Below are 22,146 nucleotides of genomic sequence, written 5' to 3'. Positions count from 1 at the left end.
AGAGTAGAACAGGGTAGAGCAGAGAAGAGAGAAGAGTAGAACAGGGTAGAGTAGAGAAGAGTAGAGAAGAGTAGAACAGGGTAGAGAAGAGAAGAGTAGAACAGGGTAGAGAAGAGAAGAGTAGAACAGGGTAGAGAAGAGAAGAGTAGAACAGGGTAGAGTAGAGAAGAGTAGAACAGGGTAGAGTAGAGTAGAACAGGGTAGAGAAGAGTAGAGTAGAACAGGGTAGAGGGTAGAGTAGAACAGTAGGGTAGAAGAAGAGTAGAACAGGTAGAGAAGAGAAGAGTAGAACAGGGTAGAGTAGAACAGAGTAGAACAGGGAACAGAGTAGAGTAGAGTAGAACAGGGTAGAGAAGAGTAGAACAGAGTAGAACAGGGTAGAGTAGAACAGGGTAGAGTAGAACAGGGTAGAGAAGAGTAGAGTAGAACAGGGTAGAGAAGAGTAGAGTAGAACAGGGTAGAGAAGAGTAGAGTAGAACAGGGTAGAGAAGAGTAGAGTAGAACAGGGTAGAGTAGAGAAGAGTAGAACAGGGTAGAGTAGAGAGAGTAGAACAGGGTAGAGAAGAGTAGAGTAGAACAGGGTAGAGTAGAGTAGAGTAGAACAGGGTAGAGAAGAGTAGAGTAGAACAGGGTAGAGAGAAGAGTAGAACAGGGTAGAGAAGAGTAGAGTAGAGACAGGGAACAGGGTAGAGAAGAGAAGAGTAGAACAGGGTAGAGAGAAGAGTAGAGTAGAACAGGGTAGAGAAGAGAGAAGAGGGTAGAACAGGGTAGAGAACAGGTAGAGAAGAGTAGAACAGGGTAGAGAAGAGAAGAGTAGAACAGGGTAGAGAAGAGAAGAGTAGAACAGGGTAGAGAAGAAGAGTAGAACAGGTAGAGTAGAGAAGAGTAGAGAACAGGGTAGAGACAGAGTAGAACAGGGTAGAGTAGAACAGGGTAGAGTAGAACAGGGTAGAGTAGAGAAGAGTAGAACAGGGTAGAGTAGAGAAGAGTAGAACAGGGTAGAGAAGAGAAGAGTAGAACAGGGTAGAGAAGAGAAGAGTAGAACAGGGTAGAGAAGAGAAGAGTAGAACAGGGTAGAGAAGAGTAGAGTAGAACAGGGTAGAGAAGAGAAGAGTAGAACAGGGTAGAGAAGAGTAGAGTAGAACAGGGTAGAGAAGAGTAGAGTAGAACAGGGTAGAGAAGAGTAGAGTAGAACAGGGTAGAGAAGAGAGAGTAGAACAGGGTAGAGAAGAGTAGAGTAGAACAGGGTAGAGTAGAGAAGAGTAGAACAGGGTAGAGAAGAGTAGAGAGTAGAACAGAGGGTAGAGGGTAGAGAAGAGTAGAACAGGGTAGAGAAGAGAAGAGTAGAACAGGGTAGAGAAAGAGAACAGGGTAGAGAGAAGAGTAGAACAGGGTAGAGAAAGAGAAGAGTAGAACAGGGTAGAGAAGAGTAGAACAGAGTAGAACAGGGTAGAGTAGAGAAGAGTAGAACAGGGTAGAGTAGAGAAGAGTAGAACAGGGTAGAGTAGAGAAGAGTAGAACAGGGTAGAGTAGAGAAGAGTAGAACAGGGTAGAGAAGAGAAGAGTAGAACAGGGTAGAGAAGAGAAGAGTAGAACAGGGTAGAGAAGAGTAGAACAGGGTAGAACAGGGTAGAACAGGGAGAGAAGTAGAGTAGAACAGGGTAGAGAAGAGAAGAGTAGAACAGGGTAGAGAAGAGAAGAGTAGAACAGGGTAGAGAAGAGTAGAGTAGAACAGGGTAGAGAAGAGAAGAGTAGAACAGGGTAGAGAAGAGTAGAGTAGAACAGAGTAGAACAGGGTAGAGTAGAGAAGAGTAGAACAGGGTAGAGTAGAGAAGAGTAGAACAGGGTAGAGTAGAACAGGGTAGAGTAGAACAGGGTAGAGTAGAGAAGAGTAGAACAGGGTAGAGAAGAGTAGAGTAGAACAGGGTAGAGTAGAGAAGAGTAGAACAGGGTAGAGAAGAGTAGAACAGGGTAGAGAAGAGTAGAGTAGAACAGGGTAGAGAAGAGTAGAACAGAGTAGAGAAGAGTAGAGTAGAACAGAGTAGAACAGGGTAGAGTAGAGAAGAGTAGAACAGGGTAGAGTAGAACAGGGTAGAGTAGAGAAGAGTAGAACAGGGTAGAGAAGAGTAGAGTAGAACAGGGTAGAGTAGAGAAGAGTAGAACAGGGTAGAGAAGAGTAGAACAGGGTAGAGTAGAGTAGAACAGGGTAGAGAAGAAGAGTAGAACAGGGTAGAGAAGAGTAGAGTAGAACAGGGTAGAGGAGTAGAACAGGGTAGAGTAGAGAAGAGTAGAACAGGGTAGAGTAGAGAAGAGTAGAACAGGGTAGAGTAGAGAAGAGTAGAACAGAGAAGAGTAGAACAGGGTAGAGAAGAGTAGAACAGGGTAGAGAAGAGTAGAACAGGGTAGAGAAGAGTAGAGAAGAGTAGAATAGGGTAGAGAAGAGTAGAACAGGGTAGAGAAGAGTAGAACAGGGTAGAGAAGAGTAGAACAGGGTAGAGAAGAGTAGAACAGGGTAGAGAAGAGTAGAACAGGGTAGAGTAGTGTAGAATCTCACCGTAGCTGAAGCCTGCTGTGGATGGAGCAGATCTCTCCTTCCCTACTGGATACCTCAACCTGGCTACCAGACCTGAGAGAGAGGAGAGGGAGAGAGAGAAAGAGAGGAGGCGCAAGAGAGAGAGGGGCGAGAGAGGAGATAAAAGGGCGAGAGCGAGAGAGACTCTGGCAATGTTAACATATGTTTCCCATGCCAATAAAGAGCCATGATTTGAAGTGAAAGAGTGTGTGTATCCCATGTGAATACATGTTTATTGTGTATGTGTGTGTGTGTGTGTTCTACCTGCAGCGTTGTGGTTGTGGTACTCGATGAGGTCAGGTATCAAGGTGAACAGGTGTTTCTCTGCCAGGTAGAACTGTCTGGGGCAGCCGGAGGTCTCCTTGATGTGGTAATGCCTGATAGCTGCACCTCCCTCCCTATGACGTTCACACAGCATTTATACAACGTTCCAAACGATGTTTTACTGAGACAAGAATTCTAACATTATGAACTAGGGTGATGCGTACCCTGCTGACTTGGTGTACAGGGAGACGGTGTAGGCGCCTGGCTTACTGGAGTCTCTTACCATGAACCCTCCCTCTTTATCCTGTACAGGGAGACAGAGTTACACAGACAGTACACACACACTACAGACAGTACACACACCACAGACACACGCTACAGACAGTACACACACACACACACACTACACACACAGTAAACACACCCACACAGTAAACACACCCCCACACAGTAAACACACAGTAAACACACAGTAAACACACCCACACAGTAAACACACAGTAAACACACAGTAAACACGCCCACACAGTAAACACACCCACACAGTAAACACACAGTAAACACGCCCACACAGTAAACACACAGTAAACACGCCCACAGTAAACACACAGTAAACACACAGTAAACACACCCACACAGTAAACACACAGTAAACACACCCACACAGTAAACACACAGTAAACACACCCACACAGTAAACACACAGTAAACACACAGTAAACACACAGTAAACACACCCACACAGTAAACACACAGTAAACACACAGTAAACACACAGTAAACACACCCACACAGTAAACACACAGTAAACACACAGTAAACACACAGTAAACACACACTACACAGTAAACACGCAGTAAACACACAGTAAACACACACTACACAGTAAACACACAGTAAACACACAGTAAACACACCCACACAGTAAACACACAGTAAACACACAGTAAACACACACTACACAGTAAACACACAGTAAACACACAGTAAACACACCCACACAGTAAACACACAGTAAACACACAGTAAACACACACTACACAGTAAACACACAGTAAACACACAGTAAACACACAGTAAACACACCCACACAGTAAACACACAGTAAACACACACTACACAGTAAACACACAGTAAACACACAGTAAACACACAGTAAACACACCCACACAGTAAACACACAGTAAACACACAGTAAACACACACCCACACAGTAAACACACAGTAAACACACAGTAAACACACAGTAAACACACCCACACAGTAAACACACAGTAAACACACAGTAAACACACAGTAAACACACCCACACAGTAAACACACAGTAAACACACAGTAAACACACAGTAAACACACAGTAAACACACACACAGTAAACACACAGTAAACACAGTAAACACACAGTAAACACACCCACACAGTAAAACACACAGTAAACACACAGTAAACACACTACACAGTAAACACACAGTAAACACACAGTAAACACACCCACACAGTAAACACACAGTAAACACACAGTAAAACACACACTAAACACACAGTAAACACACACTACACAGTAAACACACAGTAAACACACAGTAAACACACACTACACAGTAAACACACAGTAAACACACAGTAAACACACACTACACAGTAAACACACAGTAAACACACAGTAAACACACACACACAGTAAACACACCCACACAGTAAACACACAGTAAACACACAGTAAACACACCCACACAGTAAACACACAGTAAACACACACTACACAGTAAACACACAGTAAACACACACTACACAGTAAACACACAGTAAACACACACTACACAGTAAACACACAGTAAACACACACTACACAGTAAACACACAGTAAACACACACTACACAGTAAACACACAGTAAACACACAGTAAACACACAGTAAACACACAGTAAACACACAGTAAACACACCCACACAGTAAACACACAGTAAACACACAGTAAACACGCCCACACAGACATAAATAAAAACAGTTTTACTCGCCTCTGTCCGCAGTAGTTCCTCAGCTTTGTTCCGGTTGACATGTTTACTGTACCAGCTGAAACACACTAATCCATTAGTTCACACTGCAATGTCATATAACACTTAAAGCCAGACTCACCCAAATAAAATCTCAACATTTATTCAATTGTTTAATATACAAAAAAAAATACAAAAATACAAAAATATTTTTTAAAAAGTCCAATAGTTTGTGGACACTTGCTCGTTGTAGACACTCTTCAGGGAAGTCTTTCCACTAAAATCATTTGAAGGGACTTTCTTCCAACCAGAAGAGCATTAGTGAGGCTCGCAGTCGGCGTTCCAATTCACCCCCACCCCCCCCCCAAAAAAATCATATTTATTTAACCAGGTAGGCAAGTTGAGAACAAGTTCTCATTTACAATTGCGACCTCAACTGGCCTACCTGGTTAAATAAAAGTTGAAATAAAAAAAATATGAAAAAATAAAATAGCTGGCCACTAGACTATCTAAACTTCAGTCATCATGATTGAATTACAGACCGGGGGACACGATTAAGTTGTCAGTCAGTCTCAGATATATTAAAAATGTGCAAACTTTTCTCCCCATCCTCTGGCAAAATGTGGAAAATTTTCAGAAATAACATTTAGCAATTTTATAACTTATCGTCGCCCAGTGACAAAATGTGTAGAATTGCATGAAAATAAGGGGGGGGGGGATGCTAAAATGTTTGGCTCGCAATGTTGGTGGTGATGGTTATTATAAAGTTGACATTTAAGTTTACATTTAAAAATGGTTATGGTATGGACGTCCCAAGGATCCCTCTTAGCATCTACTCTTGCGTTGATGATGTACAAAACAATGTAAACGGTGTTCCTGTCCCTCGCGGCACTTTACTCACGCATACTGTTCCAGGTTCCCCAATTTTTTATCTGTCACGTAGTTGCTGGGGATGTAGCCCTCCTTCCTGCATGTCAACAAACAAACAAACTCAATAGTAGCAGGCCAGCCATAGAAGAAGAAGCGACAAAGATGTGCAATGTGAGAGTCCAAGATTATACCAGGGGCCAAGCTACAGTGAGAGATGACATACCAGGGGCCAAGCTACAGTGAGAGATGCTATACCAGGGGCCAAGCTACAGTGAGAGATGATATACCAGGGGCCAAGCTACAGTGAGAGATGATATACCAGGGGCCAAGCTACAGTGAGAGATGCTATACCAGGGGCCAAGCTACAGTGAGAGATGCTATACCAGGGGCCAAGCTACAGTGAGAGATGCTATACCAGGGGCCAAGCTACAGTGAGAGATGATATACCAGGGGCCAAGCTACAGTGAGAGATGCTATACCAGGGGCCAAGCTACAGTGAGAGATGCTATACCAGGGGCCAAGCTACAGTGAGAGATGATATACCAGGGGCCAAGCTACAGTGAGAGATGACATACCAGGGGCCAAGCTACAGTGAGAGATGATATACCAGGGACCAAGCTACGGTGAGAGATGATATACCAGGGACCAAGCTACGGTAAGCACGCGCTGACATACACACCGTACTGACCCGTATATGTTGCGGGCCTTGTACCAGTTGATGTCACATTTCTCCAGTATGACGTATTCTCCTCCTTTGGTCATAGTCAGGTCATGTGGTTCAGGACCAAAGAAGTCATACAGAGCTATCACAACCTCCTCGACACCACTACCATCATCAGGGCTGTGTACGGGAGGGGGGGGAGGGGGAGGGGGAGGCCGACGAGACTGGAGGAGGACAAAGGGAGGGACAAGGGGAGGAGAGGAGAGAAGGGACAAGGGGAGGAGAGGAGAGAAGGGACAAGGGGAGGAGAGAAGGGACAAGGGGAGGAGAGAAGGGACAAGGGGAGGAGAGAAGGGACAAGGGGAGGAGAGAAGGGACAAAGGGAGGAGAGAAGGGACAAAGGGAGGAGAGAAGGGACATTTGTTAACTTTGTTGTTTTTGTTGTATCAAGCTTGTCTTGTTGCTAGGCTATCAAGCTTGTCTTGTTGCTAGGCTATCAAGCTTGTCTTGTTGCTAGGCTATCAAGCTTGTCTTGTTGCTAGGCTATCAAATCAAATCAAATTTATTTATATAGCCTTTCGTACATCAGCTGATATCTCAAAGTGCTGTACAGAAACCCAGCCTAAAACCCCAAACAGCAAGCAATGCAGGTGTAGAAGCACGGTGGCTAGGAAAAACTCCCTAGAAAGGCCAAAACCTAGGAAGAAACCTAGAGAGGAACCAGGCTATGTGGGGTGGCCAGTCCTCTTCTGGCTGTGCCGGGTGGAGATTATAACAGAACATGGCCAAGATGTACAAATGTTCATAAATGACCAGCATGGTCGAATAATATCGAATAATAATAAGGCAGAACAGTTGAAACTGGAGCAGCAGCATGGCCAGGTGGACTGGGGACAGCAAGGAGTCATCATGTCAGGTAGTCCTGGGGCATGGTCCTAGGACAAGCTTGTCTTGTTGCTAGGCTATCAAGCTTGTCTTGTTGCTAGGCTATCAAGCTTGTCTTGTTGCTAGGCTATCAAGCTTGTCTTGTTGCTAGGCTATCAAGCTTGTCTTGTTGCTAGGCTATCAAGCTTGTCTTGTTGCTAGGCTATCAAGCTTGTCTTGTTGCTAGGCTATCAAGCTTGTCTTGTTGCTAGGCTATCAAGCTTGTCTTGTTGCTAGGCTATCAAGCTTGTCTTGTTGCTAGGCTATCAAGCTTGTCTTGTTGCTAGGCTATGACTCATTTTTTGTTATAGCTTATTATTTGTAGAGTAATATTACAACAGAAATTCTAGAAGGAACATCAGGTCATTCCATGTCTTATCAAGACACCATGTCCTCCATCTCAGATTATTCTGAAATCGTTTCAGCAGTTAGCAACAGGTAAGATTAGCATTCCTGTAACATTATTTTGTTGAAATATAATTAGATCTCTGAGAAATAATAGCGAATTGAATTGCACCTTACATCCGATTTGGACCACAAGTAACATCATAACAATGATAAAGACGCCCAATAAAATGTATCAAATGACACCCATGGGACCCCCACACACACCCCACCCCAACAACCAGTATATAGTATGAATTCTCTATGTCTGGCAGGTAGCATGGAGTTGTTGCTTGGAGTATTGCTTCTTCCTCTTATGTAATGTATTCCATCGGAATCTGCTGATGTTTTTATTTTCCCCTGTTCAGAGAAATTAGCCATTGAAGTCCGTGCATTACTTGTCAGACAGAGAACTGATACTGTATATTGGTTGTTGGTTGTTGCGGTGGGATTGTTGTCGGGGTAATGCTAATGTTTCAGGAATGCTAATCGTATCGGTTTCCAACTACAGAAACTATTTCAAAACAATCTGAGATAGTCAGTGTCTTAAAATCTCTTTCTTGTGCTTTTTGAGGTGGGATGACTCCGAAGTGTGTGTGTGTGTGTGAGAGCGATTGAGGAACTAGATGAACAGTGTTCTTACCCTTCCTGTGCCCTCCTCTCCAGGTATGGGAGGAAGAAGTTTCCTCGAAACTGAAAAGAGGAAGAAGAAGAGAATTGTTCTTTCATTATTCAAAGTCAACAGCTACAGAGAACATGTACTCATGAGTGTGTGTGTGTGTCTATATGTGCATTCGTGATCTATAGGTGAACTTATAACCCACAACCCCTTGCAGGTTGACTCATAACCCACATGCTTTTGGTCAGAAAAATGTGAACGCTGTGCTATATCTACATATATATATATATGTATACGTATGTATATATATATATATATCTCTCTCCTTTATTTAACCAGGTAGGCCAGACGAGAACAAGTTCTCATTTACAACTTCGACATGGCCAATATAAAGTAAAGTAGTTCGACACAAACAACAGAGTTACACATAGAATAAACAAACATACAGTCAATAATACAGTAGAAAAGTCTATATACAGCGTGTGCAAATGGCGTGAGGAGGTAAGGCAATAAATAGGCCATAGTAGTGAAGTAATTACAATTTAGCAAATTAACACTGGAGTGATAGATGAGCAAGTAGAAATACTGGTGTGCAAAAGAGCAAAAAAATTAAAAATAAAAACAATATGGGGATGAGGTAGGTAGATTGGATGGGCTATTTACAGATGGGCTATGTACAGCTGCAGCGATCGGTAAGCTGCTCAGATAGCTGATGCTTAAAGTTAGTGAGGGAGATATGTCTCCAATTTAAGCAATTTTTTGCAATTCGTTCCAGTCATTGGCAGCAGAGAACTGGAAGGAAAGGTGGCCAAAGGAAGTGTTGGCTTTAGGGCTGACCAGTGAGATATACCTGCTGGAGCGCATGTTACGGGTGGGTGTTGCTATGGTGAGAGTAGTCTAATGTTATAGAACAGTAGTCTAGTTGACAGGTCACAAGACGAGGACGTCAACATGGCACGTCAAAGGAACTGTACTGTTCAGATGGGTTAAATGGAATAGTAGCCCAACTGAACTACGGACACCGACTGTAAGTCTAGAACCTCTCACACAGTCTAATATAATATTAACTCCTGGAAGAATTAAGCATTTCTTGCAGTAAAATTATACATGTGTACATTTTGACTCAGTAACAGCAGAAATATGATTTTCTTTCAGCATTTTAAGAGAAGAAACGTGCTCACTGCTCTTGCTAGTATCACTGCTCTTGCTAGTATCACTGCTCTTGCTAGTATCACAGTATCACTGCTCTTGCTAGTATCACAGTATCACTGCTCTAGCTAGTATCACAGTATCACTGCTCTAGCTAGTATCACTGCTCTAGCTGGTATCACTGCTCTAGCTAGTATCACAGTATCACAGCTCTTGCTAGTATCACAGCTCTTGCTAGTATCACAGTATCACAGCTCTTGCTAGTACCACTGCTCTAGCTAGTATCACTGCTCTAGCTAGTATCACAGTATCACTGCTCTTGCTAGTATCACAGTATCACTGCTCTTGCTAGTATCACAGTATCACAGCTCTAGCTGGTATCACTGCTCTAGCTATTATCACAGTATCACAGCTCTTGCTAGTATCACAGTATCACTGCTCTAGCTAGTATCACTGCTCTAGCTGGTATCACTGCTCTAGCTGGTATCACTGCTCTAGCTGGTATCACTGCTCTTGCTAGTATCACTGCTCTTGCTAGTATCACTGCTCTTGCTGGTATCACTGCTCTAGCTAGTATCACTGCTCTAGCTGGTATCACTGCTCTAGCTGGTATCACTGCTCTAGCTGGTATCACTGCTCTTGCTAGTATCACAGTATCACTGCTCTAGCTAGTATCACAGTATCACTGCTCTAGCTAGTATCACAGTGTCACTGCTCTAGCTAGTATCACTGCTCTTGCTAGTATCACTGCTCTAGCTAGTATCACAGTATCACTACTCTTGCTATTATCACTGCTCTTGCTGGTATCACTGCTCTTGCTGGTATCACTGCTCTTGCTGGTATCACTGCTCTTGCTAGTATCACAGTATCACTGCTCTTGCTAGTATCACTGCTCTTGCTGGTATCACAGTATCACTGCTCTTGCTAGTATCACTGATCTTGCTAGTATCACAGTATCACTGCTCTTGTTGGCATCACTGCTCTTGTTGGCATCACTGCTCTAGCTGGTATCACTGCTCTAGCTAGTATCACAGTATCACTGCTCTAGCTAGTATCACTGCTCTTGCTGGTATCACTGCTCTAGCTAGTATCACTGCTCTTGCTAGTATCACTGCTCTTGCTAGTATCACTGCTCTTGCTAGTATCACTGCTCTTGCTAGTATCACTGCTCTTGCTAGTATCACAGTATCACTGCTCTTGCTAGTATCACTGCTCTTGCTATTATCACTGCTCTTGCTATTATCACTGCTCTTGCTATTATCACTGCTCTTGCTGGTATCACTGCTCTTGCTGGTATCACAGTATCACTGCTCTTGCTAGTATCACTGCTCTTGCTGGTATCACAGTATCACTGCTCTTGCTGGTATCACTGCTCTTGCTAGTATCACAGCTCTTGCTAGTATCACTGCTCTTGCTAGTATCACAGCTCTTGCTGGTATCACAGCTCTTGCTAGTATCACAGCTCTTGCTAGTATCACTGCTCTTGCTAGTATCACAGCTCTTGCTAGTATCACAGCTCTTGCTAGTATCACAGCTCTTGCTAGTATCACTGCTCTTGCTAGTATCACTGCTCTTGCTGGTATCACAGTATCACTGCTCTTGCTAGTATCACTGCTCTTGCTGGTATCACAGTATCACTGCTCTTGCTAGTATCACAGTATCACTGCTCTTGCTATTATCACTGCTCTAGCTAATATCACTGCTCTTGCTAGTATCACAGCTCTTGCTGGTATCACAGCTCTTGCTGGTATCACAGCTCTTGCTGGTATCACTGCTCTATCTGGTATCACTGCTCTTGCTGGTATCACTGATCTAGCTAGTATCACTGCTCTAGCTAGTATCACTGCTCTAGCTAGTATCACTGCTGTATCACTGCTCTTGCTGGTATCACTGCTCTTGCTGGTATCACTGCTCTTGCTAGTATCACAGTATCACTGCTCTTGCTAGTATCACTGCTCTTGCTGGTATCACAGTATCACTGCTCTTGCTAGTATCACTGCTCTTGCTAGTATCACTGATCTTGCTAGTATCACAGTATCACTGCTCTTGCTAGTATCACTGCTCTTGTTGGTATCACTGCTCTAGCTGGTATCACTGCTCTAGCTGGTATCACTGCTCTAGCTAGTATCACAGTATCACTGCTCTAGCTAGTATCACAGTATCACTGCTCTAGCTAGTATCACAGTATCACTGCTCTTGCTAGTATCACAGTATCACTGCTCTTGCTAGTATCACAGTATCACTGCTCTTGCTAGTATCACTGCTCTTGCTAGTATCACTGCTCTTGCTAGTATCACTGCTCTAGCTAGTATCACAGTATCACTGCTCTTGCTAGTATCACTGCTCTTGCTAGTATCACTGCTCTTGCTATTATCACTGCTCTTGCTATTATCACTGCTCTTGCTATTAGCACTGCTCTTGCTGGTATCACTGCTCTTGCTGGTATCACAGTATCACTGCTCTATCTGGTATCACTGCTCTTGCTAGTATCACTGCTCTTGCTAGTATCACAGTATCACTGCTCTTGCTATTATCACTGCTCTAGCTAATATCACTGCTCTAGCTAGTATCACTGCTCTTGCTAGTATCACAGTATCACTGCTCTTGCTAGTATCACAGTATCACTGCTCTTGCTATTATCACTGCTCTAGCTAATATCACTGCTCTAGCTAGTATCACTGCTCTTGCTAGTATCACAGCTCTTGCTAGTATCACAGCTCTTGCTGGTATCACTGCTCTATCTGGTATCACTGATCTATCTGGTATCACTGATCTAGCTAGTATCACTGCTCTAGCTAGTATCACTGCTCTTGCTAGTATCACTGCTCTTGCTGGTATCACTGCTCTTGCTAGTATCACTGCTCTTGCTGGTATCACTGCTCTAGCTAGTATCACAGGATCACTGCTCTTGTGGGGGTGCTTTGCTGGTGGCATGGCCAATTTAATTAGGGCCGATTTCAAGTTTTCATTACAAATCGGTAATCTGCCTTTTTGGATGCCAATTATGGCCGATTACATTGCAATCCACAAGGAGACTGTGGCAGGTTGACCACCTGTTACGCGAGTGCAGCATCAAAAGGACCTTGTGACTGCAAGGAGCCATGGTAAGTTGCTAGCTAGCATTAAACGTATCTTATAAAAAACAATCAATCTTCACATAATCACTAGTTAACCTAGTAATATCATCAACCATGTGTAGTTAACTAGCTTGTTCTGCGTTGCGTATAATCAATGCGGTGCCTGTTAATTTATCATTGAATCACAGTCTACTTCATCTTCGCCAAACGGGTGATGTTTTAACAAAAGCGCATTCGTGAGAAAAGCACAATTGTTGCACGAATGTATCTAACCATAAGCATCCGTGCCTTTCTTAAAATCAATACACAGAAGTATATATTTTTTAAACCTGCATATTTGGTTGAAATAAATGCATGTTAGTAGGCAATATTAAACTAGGGAAATTGTGTCACTTCTCTTGCGTTCAGTGCAAGCAGAGTCAGGGTATATGTAACAATATGGGCCGCCTGGCTCGTTGGGAACTGTGAACTAATTTGCCAGAATTGTACGTAATTATGAAATAACATTGAAGGTTGTGCAATGTAACCGCAATATTTAGACTGATGGATGCCACCCGTTAGATAAAATACAGAACGGTTCCGTATTTCACTGAAAGAATAACCGTTTTGTTTTCAAAATGATAGTGTCCAGATTTTACCATATTAATGACCAAAGGTTTGTATTTCTGTGTTTATTATATTATAATTAAGTCTATGATTTGATAGAGCAGTCTGACTGAGTGGTGGTAGGCAGCAGCAGGCTCGTAAGCATTCGTTCAAACAGCACTTTTACTGCGTTTGCCAGCAGCTCTTAGCAATGTTTGAAGCACAGCGCTTTTTATGACTTCAAGCCTATCAACTCCCGAGATTGAGAGAGGCTGGCAATACTAAAGTGCCTATAAGAACATCCAATAGTCAAAGGTATATAGGGAATACAAAATGGTATAGAGAAATATTTGACATGTCATAATTCCTATAATAACTACAACCTAAAACGTCTTACCTGGGAATATTGAAGACTCATGTTAAAAGGAACCACCAGCTTTCATATGTTCTCATGTTCTGAGCAAGGAACTGAAACGTTAGCTTTTTCACATGGCACCTATTACACTTTTACTTCTCCAACACTATTTTGCATTATTTAAACCAAATTGAACATATTTCATTATTTATTTGAGGCTAAATAGATTTTATTGATGTATTATAATTAAGTTAAAATAAAAGTGTTCATTCAGTATTGTTGTAATTGTCATTATTACAAATATATTAAAAAAAATAAAAATAAAATAAAAAGGCAGGTTAAATCAGTATCGGCGTTGAAGAATTATAAATGGGTCGACCTCTAACCTCACAGCATTCTGCAGCGATACGCCGTCCCGTCTGGTTTGTGCTTAGTGGGACTATCATTTGTTTTTCAACAGCTGTGAGATGTTATCCCACTCTTCTACCAAGATCCCAAACATTTCTGAGGGAAATGGCCCTAGCCCTCACCCTCCGATCCAACAGGTCACAGACGTGCTCACTGGGATTGAGGTCCGGGCTCTTCGCTGGCCATGGCAGAACACTGACATTCCTGTGTTGTAGGAAATCATGCACAGAACGAGCAGTATGGCTGGTGGCTTTATCAAGCTGGAGGGTCATGTCAGGATGAGCCTGCAGGAAGGGTACCACATGAGGGAGGAGGATGTCTTCCCTGTAACGCACAGCGTTGAGATTGCCTGCAATGACAACAAGCTCAGTCCGATGATGCTGTGACACACCGCCCCAGACCATGACGGACCCTCCACCTCCAAATCGATCTCGCTCCAGAGTACAGACCTCGGTGTAACGCTCATTCCTTCGACGATAAACACGAATCAGACCAGCACCCCTGGTGAGACAAAACCGTGACTCGTCAGTGGAGAGCACTTTTTGCCAGTCCTGTCTGGTCCAGTGACGGTGGGTTTGTGCCCATAGGTGACGTTGTTGCCGGTGATGACCTGCCTTACAACTGTAGCGCGTCTCACAGTACGGACAATGTAATTTATTGCCCTGGACACATCTGCAGTCCTCATGCCTTCTTGCAGCATGCCTAAGGCACATTCACACAGATGAGCAGGGACCCTGGGTGTTTTTCAAAGTCAGTAGAAAGGCCTCTTTAGTGTCCTAAGTTTTCACAACTGTGACCATAATTGCCTACCGTCTGTAAGCTGTTAGTGTCTTAACGGCCGTTCCACAGGTGCATGTTTATGAATTGTTTATGGTTCATTGAACAAGCATGGGAAACAGTGTTTAAACCCTTACGAATTATCTTTGAAACCTTACGAATTATCTTTGAAACCTTACGAATTATCTTTGAAACCTTACGAATTATCTTTGAAAGACAGGGTCCTGAAAAAAGGGACATTTACATGATCCCATATGTGTTATTTCATAGTTTTGATGTCTTCACTATTATTCTACAGAGTAGAAAATAGTTAAAAAAATAAAGAAAAACCCTTGAATGAGTATCTGTCTCCAAACTTTTACCTGATACTGTAGATCTCAAGTGTTTCCATTAGGAAAATGTGGCGCCTGACAACACGACCGGGAAGATGTTAAATTTACCACCCGTTTGAGAAGTTGACCCATATGCATTGGGCGCGTAACCGTCCACCCACGGGCATCAGACAGATCCCATCGTCCACCCACGGGCATGAGACAGATCACAGCGTCCACCCACGGGCATGAGACAGATCACAGCGTCCACCCACGGGCATCAGACAGATCACAGCGTCCACCCACGGGCATCAGACAGATCACAGCGTCCACCCACGGGCATCAGACAGATCACAGCGTCCACCCACGGGCATGAGACAGATCACAGCGTCCACCCACGGGCATCCACCCACGGGCATCAGACAGATCACAGCGTCCACCCACGGGCATCAGACAGATCACAGCGTCCACCCACGGGCATCAGACAGATCACAGCGTCCACCCACGGGCATCAGACAGATCACAGCGTCCACCCACGGGCATCAGACAGATCACAGCGTCCACCCACGGGCATCAGACAGATCACAGCGTCCACCCACGGGCATCAGACAGATCACAGCGTCCACCCACGGGCATCAGACAGATCACAGCGTCCACCCACGGGCATCAGACAGATCACAGCGTCCACCCACGGGCATCAGACAGATCACAGCGTCCACCCACGGGCATCAGACAGATCACAGCGTCCACCCACGGGCATCAGACAGATCACAGCGTCCACCCACGGGCATGAGACAGATCACAGCGTCCACCCACGGGCATCAGACAGATCACGGGCATCAGACAGATCCACGTCCACCCACGGGCATCAGACAGATCACAGCGTCCACCCACGGGCATCAGACAGATCACACGGGCATCAGACGATCACAGCGTCCACCCACGGGCATCAGACAGATCACAGCGTCCACCCACGGGCATCAGACAGATCACAGCGTCCACCCACGGGCATCAGACAGATCACAGCGTCCACCCACGGGCATCAGACAGATCACAGCGTCCACCCACGGGCATCAGACAGATCACAGCGTCCACCCACGGGCATCAGACAGATCCAGCGGGCATCAGACAGATCACAGCGTCCACCCACGGGCATCAGACAGATCACAGCGTCCACCCACGGGCATCAGACAGATCACAGCGTCCACCCACGGGCATCAGACAGATCACAGCGTCCACCCACGGGCATCAGACAGATCACAGCGTCCACCCACGGGCATCAGACAGATCACAGCGTCCACCCACGGGCATCAGACAGATCACAGCGTCCACCCACGGGCATCAGACAGATCACAGCGTCCACCCACGGGCATCAGACAGATCACAGCGTCCACCCACGGGCATCAGACAGATCACGTCCACCCACGGGCATCAGACAGATCACAGCGTCCACCCACGGGCATCAGACAGATCACAGCGTCCACCCACGGGCATCAGACAGATCACAGCGTCCACCCACGGGCATCAGACAGATCACAGCGTCCACCCACGGGCATCAGACAGATCACAGCGTCCACCCACGGGCATCAGACAGATCACAGCGTCCACCCACGGGCATCAGACAGATCACAGCGTCCACCCACGGGCATCAGACAGATCACAGCGTCCACCCACGGGCATCAGACAGATCAGCGTCCACCCACGGGCATCAGACAGATCACAGCGTCCACCCACGGGCATCAGACAGATCACAGCGTCCACCCACGGGCATCAGACAGATCACAGCGTCCACCCACGGGCATCAGACAGATCACAGCGTCCACCCACGGGCATCAGACAGATCACAGCGTCCACCCACGGGCATCAGACAGATCACAGCGTCCACCCACGGGCATCAGACAGATCACAGCGTCCACCCACGGGCATCAGACAGATCACAGCGTCCACCCACGGGCATCAGACAGATCACAGCGTCCACCCACGGGCATCAGACAGATCACAGCGTCCACCCACGGGCATCAGACAGATCACAGCGTCCACCCACGGGCATCAGACAGATCACAGCGTCCACCCACGGGCATCAGACAGATCACAGCGTCCACCCACGGGCATCAGACAGATCACAGCGTCCACCCACGGGCATCAGACAGATCACAGCGTCCACCCACGGGCAGACAGATCACAGCGTCCACCCACGGGCATCAGACAACACAGCGTCACAGCGTCCACCCACGGGCATCAGACAGATCACAGCGTCCACCCACGGGCATCAGACAGATCACAGCGTCCACCCACGGGCATCAGACAGATCACAGCGTCCACCCACGGGCATCAGACAGATCACAGCGTCCACCCACGGGCATCAGACAGATCACAGCGTCCACCCACGGGCATCAGACAGATCACAGCGTCCACCCACGGGCATCAGACAGATCACAGCGTCCACCCACGGGCATCAGACAGATCACAGCGTCCACCCACGGGCATCAGACAGATCACAGCGTCCACCCACGGGCATCAGACAGATCACAGCGTCCACCCACGGGCATCAGACAGATCACAGCGTCCACCCACGGGCATCAGACAGATCACAGCGTCCACCCACGGGCATCAGACAGATCACAGCGTCCACCCACGGGCATCAGATCACAGCGTCCACCCACGGGCATCAGACAGATCACAGCGTCCACCCACGGGCATCAGACAGATCACAGCGTCCACCCACGGGCATCAGACAGATCACAGCGTCCACCCACGGGCATCAGACAGATCACAGCGTCCACCCACGGGCATCAGACAGATCACAGCGTCCACCCACGGGCATCAGACAGATTTAGATTATGTTATTCAAATATCATTATTATTTTATGATTATTACTCATATTGAAACATAAATGTTATGTTAAAGAAGCAGACAATAAAAAATTCATTTGCCAAAAAAAGGGAATTTGCAGGAAAAACACCCACTCTAAATAAACAGTGTACCCACTCTAAATAAACAGTGTACCCACTCTAAATAAACAGTGTACCTGGGATAACACCAATTGACCAGAAAGCATCACTTGATTCCATCGAGGATCATGAGTTTATTTTAAATCTTTTTGTTGCTGTGGCTTGTTTCAAAAAATCACAAGCTCGTAGGTTTTTGCATATTTGGGAAGCCCGCAATTTGACGCAGCACACATTTTACCTTTATTTAACTAGGCAAGTCAGTTAAGAACAAATTCTTCTTTTCAATGACAGGCGTGGGAACAGTGGGTTAACTCCCTTGTTCAGGGGCAGAACGACAGATTATTTTTTACCTTGTCAGGTCGGGGGTTTGAACTTGCAACATTTCAGTTACTAGTCCAACGCTCTAACCACTAAACCACTAGGCTACCCTGCCCCCTCTACACTCTAACCACTAGGCTACCCTGCCCCCTCTACACTCTAACCACTAGGCTACCCTGCCCCCTCTACACTCTAACCACTAGGCTACCCTGCCCCCTCTACACTCTAACCACTAGGCTACCCTGCCCCTCTACACTCTAACCACTAGGCTACCCTGCCCCCTCTACACTCTAACCACTAGGCTACCCTGCCCCCTCTACACTCTAACCACTAGGCTACCCTGCCGCCTCTACACTCTAACCACTAGGCTACCCTGCCGCCTCTACACTCTAACCACTAGGCTACCCTGCCGCCTCTACACTCTAACCACTAGGCCACCCTGCCGCCTCTACACTCTAACCACTAGGCCACCCTGCCCCCTCTACACTCTAACCACTAGGCCACCCTGCCGCCTCTACACTCTAACCACTAGGCCACCCTGCCGCCTCTACACTCTAACCACTAGGCCACCCTGCCCCCTCTACACTCTAACCACTAGGCTACCCTGCCCCCTCTACACTCTAACCACTAGGCTACCCTGCCCCCTCTACACTCTAACCACTAGGCTACCCTGCCCCCTCTACACTCTAACCACTAGGCTACCCTACACCCTCTACACTCTAACCACTAGGCTACCCTGCCCCCTCTACACTCTAACCACTAGGCTACCCTGCCGCCTCTACACTCTAACCACTAGGCTACCCTGCCCCCTCTACACTCTAACCACTAGGCTACCCTGCCCCCTCTACACTCTAACCACTAGGCTACCCTGCCCCCTCTACACTCTAACCACTAGGCTACCCTGCACCCTCTACACTCTAACCACTAGGCTACCCTGCCCCCTCTACACTCTAACCACTAGGCTACCCTGCCCCCTCTACACTCTAACCACTAGGCTACCCTGCCCCCTCTACACTCTAACCACTAGGCTACCCTGCCCCCTCTACACTCTAACCACTAGGCTACCCTGCCCCCTCTACACTCTAACCACTAGGCTACCCTGCCGCCTCTACACTCTAACCACTAGGCTACCCTACCGCCCCTACACTCTAACCACTAGGCTACCCTGCCCCCTCTACACTCTAACCACTAGGCTACCCTGCCACCTCTACACTCTAACCACTAGGCTACCCTGCCCCCTCTACACTCTAACCACTAGGCTACCCTGCCGCCTCTACACTCTAACCACTAGGCTACCCTGCCCCTCTACACTCTAACCACTAGGCTACCCTGCCCCCTCTACACTCTAACCACTAGGCTACCCTGCCCCCTCTACACTCTAACCACTAGGCCACCCTGCCCCCTCTACACTCTAACCACTAGGCCACCCTGCCACCTCTACACTCTAACCACTAGGCCACCCTGCCCCCTCTACACTCTAACCACTAGGCCACCCTGCCACCTCTACACTCTAACCACTAGGCCACCCTGCCGCCTCTACACTCTAACCACTAGGCCACCCTGCCGCCTCTACACTCTAACCACTAGGCCACCCTGCCGCCTCTACACTCTAACCACTAGGCTACCTGCCGCCTCTACACTCTAACCACTAGGCTACCCTGCCACCTCTACACTCTAACCACTAGGCTACCCTGCCACCTCTACACTCTAACCACTAGGCCACCCTGCCACCTCTACACTCTAACCACTAGGCCACCCTGCCACCTCTACACTCTAACCACTAGGCCACCCTGCCCCCTCTACACTCTAACCACTAGGCCACCCTGCCACCTCTACACTCTAACCACTAGGCTACCCTGCCCCCTCTACACTCTAACCACTAGGCTACCCTGCCACCTCTACACTCTAACCACTAGGCCACCCTGCCACCTCTACACTCTAACCACTAGGCCACCCTGCCACCTCTACACTCTAACCACTAGGCCACCCTGCCACCTCTACACTCTAACCACTAGGCTACCCTGCCCCCTCTACACTCTAACCACTAGGCCACCCTGCCCCCTCTACACTCTAACCACTAGGCTACCCTGCCACCTCTACACTCTAACCACTAGGCTACCCTGCCACCTCTACACTCTAACCACTAGGCCACCCTGCCACCTCTACACTCTAACCACTAGGCCACCCTGCCACCTCTACACTCTAACCACTAGGCTACCCTGCCCCCTCTACACTCTAACCACTAGGCCACCCTGCCCCCTCTACACTCTAACCACTAGGCTACCCTGCCCCCTCTACACTCTAACCACTAGGCCACCCTGCCACCTCTACACTCTAACCACTAGGCCACCCTGCCCCCTCTACACTCTAACCACTAGGCCACCCTGCCCCCTCTACACTCTAACCACTAGGCTACCCTGCCCCCTCTACACTCTAACCACTAGGCCACCCTGCCCCCTCTACACTCTAACCACTAGGCTACCCTGCCGCCTCTACACTCTAACCACTAGGCTACCCTGCCCCCTCTACACTCTAACCACTAGGCCACCCTGCCGCCTCTACACTCTAACCACTAGGCTACCCTGCCCCCTCTACACTCTAACCACTAGGCTACCCTGCCCCCTCTACACTCTAACCACTAGGCTACCCTGCCCCCTCTACACTCTAACCACTAGGCTACCCTGCCCCCTCTACACTCTAACCACTAGGCTACCCTGCCCCCTCTACACTCTAACCACTAGGCTACCCTGCCCCCTCTACACTCTAACCACTAGGCTACCCTGCCCCCTCTACACTCTAACCACTAGGCTACCCTGCCCCCTCTACACTCTAACCACTAGGCTACCCTGCCCCTCTACACTCTAACCACTAGGCCACCCTGCCACCTCTACACTCTAACCACTAGGCTACCCTGCCCCCTCTACACTCTAACCACTAGGCCACCCTGCCCCCTCTACACTCTAACCACTAGGCTACCCTGCCGCCTCTACACTCTAACCACTAGGCTACCCTGCCCCCTCTACACTCTAACCACTAGGCTACCCTGCCCCCTCTACACTCTAACCACTAGGCTACCCTGCCGCCTCTACACTCTAACCACTAGGCTACCCTGCCCCCTCTACACTCTAACCACTAGGCCACCCTGCCGCCTCTACACTCTAACCACTAGGCTACCCTGCCCCTCTACACTCTAACCACTAGGCTACCCTGCCGCCTCTACACTCTAACCACTAGGCTACCCTGCCCCCTCTACACTCTAACCACTAGGCCACCCTGCCGCCTCTACACTCTAACCACTAGGCCACCCTGCCCCTCTACACTCTAACCACTAGGCTACCCTGCCCCCTCTACACTCTAACCACTAGGCCACCCTGCCCCCTCTACACTCTAACCACTAGGCCACCCTGCCGCCTCTACACTCTAACCACTAGGCCACCCTGCCCCCTCTACACTCTAACCACTAGGCTACCCTGCCCCCTCTACACTCTAACCACTAGGCCACCCTGCCCCTCTACACTCTAACCACTAGGCTACCCTGCCCCTCTACACTCTAACCACTAGGCCACCCTGCCCCCTCTACACTCTAACCACTAGGCCACCCTGCCGCCTCTACACTCTAACCACTAGGCTACCCTGCCCCCTCTACACTCTAACCACTAGGCCACCCTGCCCCCTCTACACTCTAACCACTAGGCTACCCTGCCACCTCTACACTCTAACCACTAGGCCACCCTGCCACCTCTACACTCTAACCACTAGGCCACCCTGCCACCTCTACACTCTAACCACTAGGCCACCCTGCCACCTCTACACTCTAACCACTAGGCCACCTCTACACTCTAACCACTAGGCCACCCTGCAGCCCACATGGCAATAGGCAGATTATTGAGTTGCGGCTGTCAGTGAAAAGCATCTTTAAAAAATG

General features: G+C 47.6%; 1 protein-coding gene across 3 annotated transcripts in view; it reads right to left on the bottom strand.

The window, feature by feature from the left end:
* tec (tec protein tyrosine kinase) overlaps positions 1 to 22,146 on the bottom strand; it is a 57,097-nt gene that overhangs the window by 22,147 nt on the left and 12,804 nt on the right. For all 3 annotated transcript variants that reach the window (XM_065025187.1, XM_065025188.1, XM_065025189.1), the window contains 7 exons: positions 8,314 to 8,363; positions 6,390 to 6,586; positions 5,733 to 5,798; positions 4,856 to 4,910; positions 3,061 to 3,140; positions 2,837 to 2,970; positions 2,555 to 2,626 (listed from right to left, as the gene is read on the bottom strand). In XM_065025187.1, coding sequence (XP_064881259.1) covers positions 2,555 to 2,626; positions 2,837 to 2,970; positions 3,061 to 3,140; positions 4,856 to 4,910; positions 5,733 to 5,798; positions 6,390 to 6,586; positions 8,314 to 8,363 — 654 coding nt within the window. The remainder of the gene's footprint in view (positions 1 to 2,554; positions 2,627 to 2,836; positions 2,971 to 3,060; positions 3,141 to 4,855; positions 4,911 to 5,732; positions 5,799 to 6,389; positions 6,587 to 8,313; positions 8,364 to 22,146) is intronic.

Source organism: Oncorhynchus nerka, linkage group LG12 (genome assembly GCF_034236695.1).
Source record: "Oncorhynchus nerka isolate Pitt River linkage group LG12, Oner_Uvic_2.0, whole genome shotgun sequence".
Classification (NCBI taxonomy): Eukaryota; Metazoa; Chordata; class Actinopteri; order Salmoniformes; family Salmonidae; genus Oncorhynchus; species Oncorhynchus nerka.
The sequence above is the reverse complement of the archived record's forward strand: the minus strand, read 5'-3'. Positions and strand labels throughout refer to the sequence as shown.